The sequence below is a fragment of the Humulus lupulus genome, chromosome 9 (assembly GCF_963169125.1).
Source record: "Humulus lupulus chromosome 9, drHumLupu1.1, whole genome shotgun sequence".
NCBI classification, from domain to species: Eukaryota; Viridiplantae; Streptophyta; class Magnoliopsida; order Rosales; family Cannabaceae; genus Humulus; species Humulus lupulus.
The window spans coordinates 115,984,313-115,994,161 of record NC_084801.1 but is presented as its reverse complement, the minus strand read 5'-3'; the positions used below and the strand labels follow the sequence as shown (position 1 = coordinate 115,994,161).

Genomic DNA, 9,849 nt, shown 5'->3' with positions numbered 1-9,849 from the left:
GCATCGAAACATCATCGATTTTGCATCGAAAAAGCATCGTTTTGGCAAAAAAAAAACAAGTTTTCATGATTGCATTGGAAGAGCATCGAAACACCATTGATTTTGTATCGAAATTTCAATGGTGTTTCGATGCAATTTCAATACAAAATCGATAGTGTTTTAATGCAAAATCGATGGTGTTTCGATGCTCTTGCGATGCAATTATGAAAACTTATTTCTTGGCCAAAACGATGCTTTTTCGATGCAAAATCGATGGTGTTTCGATCTGTTGCGATGCAATCATGAAAACTTATTTTTGGCCAAAACGATACTTTTTCGATGGTGTTTCAATACTCTTGCGATGCAATCATGAAAACTTGTTTTTTGGCCAAAACGATGTTTTTTCGATGCAAAATCGATGGTGTTTCGATGTTGTTGCGATGCAATCATGAAAACTTTATTTTTGGCCAAAACGATGCTTTTTCGATGGTGTTTCGATGCAAAATCAATGGTGTTTCAATGTTATTGTGATGCAATCATGAAAAGTTGTTTTTTCGATGCAAAATCGATGGTGTTTCGATGCAAAATTGATGATGTTTAGATGTTGATGCGATGCAATCCTGAAAACTTGATTTTTGGTCAAAACGATGCTTTTTCGATACAATTTCGATGTTTTGCACTGAAATTTGACGAAAATTTTGGAGATTTATATTTTTTTCACTCAAATGTCTGTTTCAAATTATTTATTTTCTTTAAATTTTGATATTTTTTCGATATCTACAATATTAGAATGAGAGAGTGAGAGAATGAGATATGTTAGAAAAAGAGAAAGTTCGAATTAAGAGAAAAATTTATTGTTTGAATATTAGGGGTATTTTTATCTAAAAATTTGAAATTATCATATATTTGAGATAGTACCTTATATTAGCATATTAAAAAATTTAAAAAAATTATCATGCATATAACATTAAATTTATCTTTCCAAAAATGAAATTAAGTAACATGGCTCCACATTGTAATATAGTCCTCAATCCGCCTTGCACAGGGCTCAAGGCCAGATATGTTGGACTATTTTTAGAATGTAATGTACTACTCTACTTCTTAATCTTAAATACTATTATTGGTGAATCCAACCCTACCTTCATTATCAATTACAAGTGGTACTATTTAGGGTTGTTGACATTTTTCTCACGTTCATGGGTGTTTATTGGTCAGAATTCAATTATAATTTGAGTAATTTTAGACACATATTTTTTTACGTAAATTGTATGTGTAATGATTGAGAATTTTTCTAATTACATAATTATTTTTAAAGTGGGATTATGAGACTTTTAATGAGTAAATGATAAGACTGTCATAGTTGGATAAAATTTATAATTTTCCACGAAATTCAGATCATTGTATTTTAAGAAAAGAAAAAGGTATTTGTCCCATGTGAGAAAATAGGAAGAGAAAGTTTCTTAAGTATAATTTCCAACCCTTATTTTATTAATTTGATTTAATTCATTGATTAATCAAATAAAAATACAAGTGTCAATATATCACCAATTATTTTAATACATTGACTGAATTAGACAAATAAAGGATGTTCTGTAACAAAAACATATTACAAATATTTTAATACACATGTCAATTTGTAGTTTAACTACTTTTGAATATGAGGTCACTACTTATCAATTATGGAGAATGAATTAATTCTTATATTTATATATTTCATTTTATGTATAGCATTTTTCCAATGCTATTAAATAAATAGTTATATGAAATATTATATATTTAATAAGGCTTCCATTATGTTTCATACTTTATTTCTTTTCCTTTGGCAGCCAATAGAGCCAAATTTTTAATTTGTTGATAAAATTCTATTCCCAAGAACTAGTTGACAACTTTCTAAATTCTAACCACAAGTAGGATTAGTTGGGTTGAGAATCTTGCTATTAAACAACTAGGAAGTTTCTCTAAACAACAATATCATTAAATGTCAACTGTTTCTCAATCCTAAAATATATGTAACACTATCGGTAAATATTGACTTAATATATATATATATAACACATCTCAATCTCAATTCATGTATATCTATGTTTTTACTAAGCTCACCTCTATTTTTTTCTCTACAATGTGTACAAAGGGGCAAAGTAAGAATAATCCAAAACAAGAATCAGAAGACAACAAGGCATAGAAGAAAGCAACAAAAGAGAAAAATGGAAATTCTGTTAAGTGACTTATCAGCCTGCATCTCTTGCCTCCTCAGCCTTGGATTACTACTCCCCAGTAGCCTATACGAGTTTGGATACGAGTACAAGCTCTCCGAATTTCCAAACACCCTGGCATAAACCATATCCCCAAACATCCCCACCGCTGGATGAGAAAAACCTGTCATTGGTGTGCCACTAAGATTGAGCATTGGCGACAATGAATCCTCATCATAGTTGTCATACTGATGAGAATTGTAGTGTTGGTTCTGATAAGGATTTCGATAGGGAAGTTGCTGACCAGAACGAGTAGTAGTGGATGCAAGTGCGGTTTGTGCACCACAAGCTGATGGTCTAGGCGGTATTGCCATTCCCATCCTGACCGCCTTGCCTTGTAGCTCGGGTTCAGATGTGGTGTGGCCACCCCTCCCATAGAGAGGGACCATAGTAGTGTGTGATATGTCTGCCTTGCAAACAGGGCACTGAGGGTGCTCATCAGAGGCAAGAGAGGCACTCTGGACATGAAGCCATTTATAGATACAAGGCCAGCAGTAAAGATGGCCACATAGTGTGACTATTGGCTCATGTGCAAAGTCTAAACAGATATTACAGTCAAAAGAACCATTTGAATTTTCAGAGCTTGCTGCACCAGTGATGGGTTTCCATTCATGAGCATAGCAATGCTGCATAGCCATGATTTCTTCCTTTCTTAATACTTGTTTTGGCCACTAATTCTGTAAATAAATATAAAAATTGAAACCAGAGTTCAGTGCCCAACTTCCTCAAGTTTTAACAAACAAAAAAAAGCCATTAGCATTGAAAAGAATAACATTTTAAGACCATTCACACAAAGGGGTGTTTGGCTATAATAAAAAAAATTAGTCATTTTGCATAATAGTCACGATAATTATTTGCAAAATAACCTTCTAAACACACTCAAAATCCTATTTAGAGATCATTTTGCAAAGTAACAATAAAAAAATATTGATTTTTCACCGATTACCCCACAAATAATATCTTACCATATTTTCTTGTTGTAAGAACCATTGATTGATCTAAATTCAGAAGTAAAGCATTTAATAAAAGTGACCCCACCATAAGATCAGACACTTTACATATAACTCGAGCCATTAAAAAGGTAATAAGATATAAATTCATTATATAGGCATGCTTGTAACAACAACATTTTGCTTAGAAAAAACTTAAGAATAATACAAAAGTTTCACTTTCACCCATTTGAATAAATTATGCACCGTATATTAAAAATAAAGAAAACAACTCACATAATAGACAAGACGTTCTGATTCCAAAATCTTATCTTTAAGTAATCCTGATATTAAATAATTTTGAATGCTAGCTCATTGATTTAACATTTTACTAGGAAATAGCTTGGGATGATGAGTAGACATCCATTGCTATCTTGAGATGCAACAACACCCATTAAAACTTTCAACACCTCTTACAAGGCCCGCTCCGATAAGGCATCACTAATGTCTTATTTTAGGCACGTAAATCAATTTTGACTGTGTTCATTGTAATTGTAATTGTAATTATAGTAATTTTGAAAAAGTTCAAATAATTTACAATGTTAATATCAAATTTAAATAGTCTATTGTGTGTCTTTTTCTATAAATTATTTTGATTTTTTCGAAATTTCGCAAAAGGTCTATTATGACTAGAATCAATAACTTCGTACCTTATCGTATAGTACCTTACCTTAGAATTTCCCATTATATATATATATGGAAAAGTGACATGGAAATGTTTCATGTAAGTATTAAATGTTTGACAAAAACTCCATTAACTGGCACAGACATGAGATTTTTCAGTTAATACGTATTCTATGACCTAAAACAATACAAGCCACTCTCTCTCTCTCTCTCTCTCAATGGAAAAGAGAGATGTAACAAGTATTAAATGTTTTCACAAAAAACTCCATTCATTGGCACAGACATGTGAATTTTCAGTGAACAAGTATTCTCTGGTCTAAAACAAAACAAGTCATTCACACCAGAGATTCCAAAGCCAACTCTAAGAGGTGACTTTGATCTGATCTGTCTGAGTTATTAATGCATCATTGGCTCTGTCTCATACCAACTGTTCAACCCCAAACACCAAACAAAACCATTAAACAGTAACACCCCCCAAATTGATGGAACCAAAGACCAAGACAATTATACTCCAATTTGAATAAAATGGCAAAAAAAGAAAACCTAAGTGCAGTTTGGTTATGGTAATGTGATAGAGCACAATGAATAAGCAAAAAAAAAAAATCTTGGGGTAGACCCAGGTAGTTTCAGAGGCAGAGGAACTGGTTAGCTATGGAGAACAAACAGTCGAAAACCCAACCATTTTTCTCACAAGAGAACAAGTTGGTTTTATCAAAGAGATTTTTCTAAGGTGGAGCTGGATCTGAGACAAAAAGATTAAAACTAAAGCTTAAACCTTCTTAATCTTAAGACACAAACAGTTCAACACAGCACAAAACCCTAATTAGCTCTATAGTGAAAGCTGTTCTAGTGTTAGACGGCATGCAAATCGCAAATGGATAATTTTTTCACATTTCCGTTTGGTTACCAAGAAAAATATGCAGGGAAACCTAAATGGGAAAAAGAAAAAAATGCATACCTTTTCAGAATATATAAGCTAAACAAGCTTAACCCAGATATGGAAAACACAAAAATCTAATCTTTCTCCGACTTACAGGAAAATTTGTAGGTCAACCGAAAAGAACACACACTTATATATGTATAGACGTACCGAAAGATGATGACCAGTAGATAAATTAGAGTGGTGTATTGGAAGCTTGGAGAGCTTGGGAGAAGTTTCTTTCAATGGCGATTGATAAAGAAGAAGAAGAGAGAGAGAGAGAGACAAGGCGTTTGAGTGGATTGGCAAGGCGTGAGTTTCGTCGGCTTCTTATAGACGAATCCAATTATGCTTGCTCAACTTCACCACTTTGCCTCTTTACCAAACCAAAACTTACTCTTGTTATTAATATTAGAACAAAGGTTTATAGTTTTATAATCATGTATTTTATCTCGTTATTTTGTTTGTATCATATGTTTTGACAAATTATATTTTGTATTCTGTATTTTCTAAAATAGTTTAAATAGACCCCTAAACTCGATTTTGATCAAAGTTTTTTTGAACTAAAATCACAAATAATTCATCAAACTTACAACTCAGAACAAAAATACACTTATTCTACTTAAGAACTGTGTTGTTATATTCAATTTTTTGTTCATCAAAATCAGGTTTAGGGGCCTATTTGAACTATTTTACAAAACACAAGGTCCAAAAAATAATTTTTCAAAACACAAGGTCCAAACAAGTAATGAAGTAAAACACAAGGTCTAAAAAGGTATAAACCCTAGAATAAATAGTATTTTTGGTCCGAATATTATATGACTATGCCTTCGGAATAATTAGCCATGTTAAAAAAATTTCCAAATTATGCACGTTAGTGAAACGAGATTTCTATTACATTTTGTCATAGGTATCTAACAGATTGATGATGTGACATTTTAGTCGTCCCCAATAATAATAATAAATTGCAATTTTATTCGCCGAACTATGACCACTATATGATCGTGCTTCCAGAATGATTCGTGATGTTAAAAATTTCTCTTGAATTATGCACGTTACTCAAATATGAGATTTTTATTAGATTTCGCCCTGGGTGGCTAACAGATTGATGATGTGACATTTTGTTTGTTGATATGTCACTGTCATATGTAGAATAATTAGTAATTTTGCCCTCCAAATTTTAACCGCTACCAAATTGTGTCCTTTTATTAAAACTAATTTATTTAATTTTTAAGAGAACCTCATTTTTTTCTTAAAAATATATATTTTAAATGATTAAAAAAATAAACAATACTAACATCTTCAAAGCAATTAAATAAATATTTAAATACTCAAAAATTAAAAATCTAATTAATAACAAATAAATTTTTTTTACTTTGTTTTTCTTTTACAATATAAAATAAATCATAAATCAAAGTTGGTTGCACTTCGTCCTCCTCTTCTTAAATTAAACTTCTTTGCTTAATTTCAAGGAAGCCTCCAAGCTTCAAGATGATTTGGTCATCAGCAGAAAGGAGACTGAGGGGTTGGAGGAGTGCATCAAAGAGCTCGAGGAGACCAATGCCAGCAACTTGGAGAGGTATAAGGGTGCCACCTTCAACTGCTTCTACGCATTCTGGAAGCATAACCGTGAGGCAAACTTCAGCTATCTCTCCGAACGCCTGAGGCAATCTGAAATAAACAGGTGCCTTGCTCGCCTTGAAGAAGAGGAGAGAGCGAAAATCTGAAATCTCCTTGGCTACAGGCATTGATGGCGTGGAAGAGGAAATCAGGGCCTCCGTCGACCAGCAAACTCCTCAAGACCCTCCTGCTTCATAATTTTTGTTGTTTTTATTTAACTCTGTAATTTGGGACACACGGACCTCGATTCGTAGTATCGAGACAATTTATATTTTTATTGTTGCACGAGCAGCTTTTCCTTTTAACATACAATTACATCCGAGCAGTAACTGCTCGCAGTGTAAAGGATTTCTCTTGACATTATAATATTTTTATTTTATTATAACATATGTTCGCATGACCAAACTTAGCATAGTACTCTGATTTGATTTAACAAAATTTAAACAAAATTTTGAAAAATACTCTAAGTATCGTAGCATGTTTTCACTTATTTTGCTCGTGTGTTTACATATACTTGTCGATATGCTTTGCATACTAGATACCTTATATGCCCCCCAAGTGATTGAGGAGCTTTAGGTCCTCGATCACTTGCCTTGACCAAGACCTGTTCGAACATAACTGCTCGTAATAGACATTTATAAAAAAATGATAATATAGCAAAACAACATACGTAATGAGCAAATACTTGTAATAAATATAATAGTTGGCAAGATTGACTGGTTGCGCATAGTCCCTTTTATTCCTCGTAATAAATGGACAATCGTGTATGTACGAGTGATCAAAAATATGATCTTACACTTATAAGCGATCAGTCACAAGATTGACTAACCCTTGTTCATAAACTTGTAAAAAGTAAAATTAATACAAGCCAATTCTTTAAGAATAATTGTTTATTGATAGTACTTGCGTAGGTGTTCTCCATTCCAATAGCAAGGAATGAGATCTCCATTTAAGAAAGCAAGGTTATAAGTGTCTGGATGGAGAACTTCTTCGATTTGGTATGGTCCTTCCCAGTTAGGCCTGAGTACTCCAGCAGCTTGATCGCGGGTGTCAAGGAAAACTCTTCTAAGTACCAAATCTCCCACATTAAATTTTCTTTCACGTACTTTAGAGTTGAAATACCGGGCGACCTTTTGCTGGTAAGCTGCTAGTCGGAGTTGGGCTTGCTTGTGCCTTTCATCGACCAAATCCAAATATTCCATCAATAACTGGCTATTAGTGTCTTGATCGTATGCCATTCGTCGATGTGATGGTAGATCTAATTCAACATGCAACATTGCTTCATATCCATAAGCCAAGAAAAATGGAGTATGGCTTGTTTCTGTTCGATGGGACGTTCTATACGACCAGAGGACTTCAGGAAACTGCTCTGGCCATGCACCCTTTGCTTCTTCGAGTCTTTTCTTCAGAGTATCCTTTAGTGTCTTGTTGACAGCCTCGACTTGTCTGTTTGCCTGCGGATGAGTTACTGAAGAAAATCTTTTGATAATCCCGTGCCTTTTGCAAAAATCCATGAACAGATTACTATCAAACTGCGTGCCATTGTTTGAGACAATTTTTCTTGGCAACCCATAGCAACACACTATGTTTTTTACCACAAAGTCCAGCACTTTTTTGGTCGTTATGGTTGCAAGTGGCTCAGCTTCGGCCCACTTCGTGAAGTAATCAACAGCCATCACGGCATATTTGGCGTCGCCTTTTCCTGTGGGTAAAGACCCGATTAAGTCTATTCCCCATACTGCGAATGGCCATGACTCATCTGCTTTAGTTTGTTGGGGGCTGCTCATGGTATCTTGGAGAATCTCTAACACTTGTCACATTTACGAACAAAATCCACAGAGTCTTCATTCATTGTTGGCCAGAAGTATCATTGCCTTAGGATCTTTTTTGATAAACTCTACCCCCCAGTGTGATCTCCACAGAAACCTTCATGGACTTCTCACATTAATTCTTTGGCCTTTTCTTTTGAGACGCATCTTAGGAGTGGCATTGAGTACCCCCTTCGGTATAGAATTCCGTCGACCAAGATAAATCGAGCAGACTGCCTCTGGAGGGCCCTCGCTTTGTTTCCGTCGACAACATTCCATGCGCCAAGTACTCAATGAAAGGTGCCATCCACGTATCTTCTGCCTGAATTACCAGAGAGGCTTCTTCTGCTCTGATGCTTGGTGCGGACAGACGTTCAATAGGCATTATATTCAGGGTGTCAGCATCCTTTGCACTTGCTAATTTGGCCAAAGCATCAGCGTTTGAGTTCTGGTCGCGAGGTACTTGCTGGAGTGTTTATTTTTCAAACTGCGCCAACAAATCCTTTGCTTTGTTCAAGTAAGCAACCATCTTCAGACCCCTGACTTGATATTCTCCAGTAATCTAATTAACCACCAACTAGGAGTCACTATAGATTTCAAGTGACTTTATATTCATGTCCCTGGCTAATCGTAAACCTGCGAGCAGCGCTTCATACTTGGCTTCATTATTAGACGCTGTGAAGTTGAATCTAATTGTGCAGTGGAATCGATGTCCTTCAGGCGTTACCAAAATCACTCCGGATCCAGCGTGATGTTCGTTAGAAGAGTCGTCTGTAAACAACCTCCAAGTGGGAGTTTGGCTTTGAGGCTCATGCTCTTCTGTCTGTTCACTGTCTTGAAGCCCAGTGAGCTCTGCGACAAAGTCGACCAGAGCTTGCCCTTTTACTGTTTCTCGTGGTAAGTAAGAAATTTCAAACTACCCAAGTTCAACTGCCCATTTCAATAATCGACCAGTGGCTTTTGGCTTTTGCAGAACTTGGTGTAGGGGTTGGTCGGTTAGTACTGTGATGGGGTGAGCTTGAAAGTATGGTCGTAGCTTTTTGGAGGCTAAGATAAAGCAGTAGGCTAATTTTTCAATGGGCGGGTAGCGCAGCTATGCTCCTATTAGCCTTTTTCTTACATAATATACAGATTTTTGCACATTTTCCTCCTCTCTTACCAAGACAGCACTAGCAGCATATTCTGTGACCGCCAAATAGATGAACAAAGTTTCTTTTTCAACCGGCTTAGATAGAATCGGTGGCTGCGACATATGAGACTTCAGAGCCTGGAAAGCCTGCTCGCACTCCTTCATCCACTCAAATTTCTTATTGCCCCTAAGTAGATTAAAAAATGGGACACACTTGTCCGTCGATTTGGAGATAAATCTACTTAGAGCGGCAATTCTCCCGGTTAAACTTTGAACATATTTTATCTTTGTTGGCGATTTCATATCGACCAGGGCCTTGATTTTTTCGGGATTAGCTTCAATTCCCCGTGAGTTCACTATAAATCCCAAAAATTTCCCTGATCCAACTCCGAAGGAACACTTGAGGGGATTCAGCTTCATCTGATATTTGTTCAAGACGTTGAAGCACTCTTGCAGGTCCCCTATGTGTTTTTCTGCCTTTTTCGACTTAACCAGCATGTCATCAACATATACTTCCATGTTTGTACCG

General features: G+C 35.4%; 1 protein-coding gene across 2 annotated transcripts; it reads right to left on the bottom strand.

Moving 5' to 3' along the window:
• Positions 1-1,989: 1,989 nt before the first annotated feature.
• On the bottom strand, positions 1,990-5,124 carry LOC133801979 (E3 ubiquitin-protein ligase RMA1H1-like). 2 transcript variants are annotated; one of them, XM_062240212.1, is made up of 2 exons: positions 4,935-5,124; positions 1,990-2,908 (listed from the first exon to the last, which is right to left on the bottom strand). In XM_062240212.1, exon 2 carries the CDS (start codon positions 2,867-2,869, stop codon positions 2,141-2,143), a length of 729 nt encoding a protein of 242 aa, XP_062096196.1. In that variant the 5' UTR covers positions 2,870-2,908; positions 4,935-5,124; the 3' UTR covers positions 1,990-2,140. The 2 variants fall into 2 exon arrangements, with proteins under 2 accessions (XP_062096196.1, XP_062096197.1); XM_062240213.1 differs by lacking the exon at positions 4,935-5,124 and adding an exon at positions 4,803-4,934.
• Positions 5,125-9,849: the final 4,725 nt, after the last annotated feature.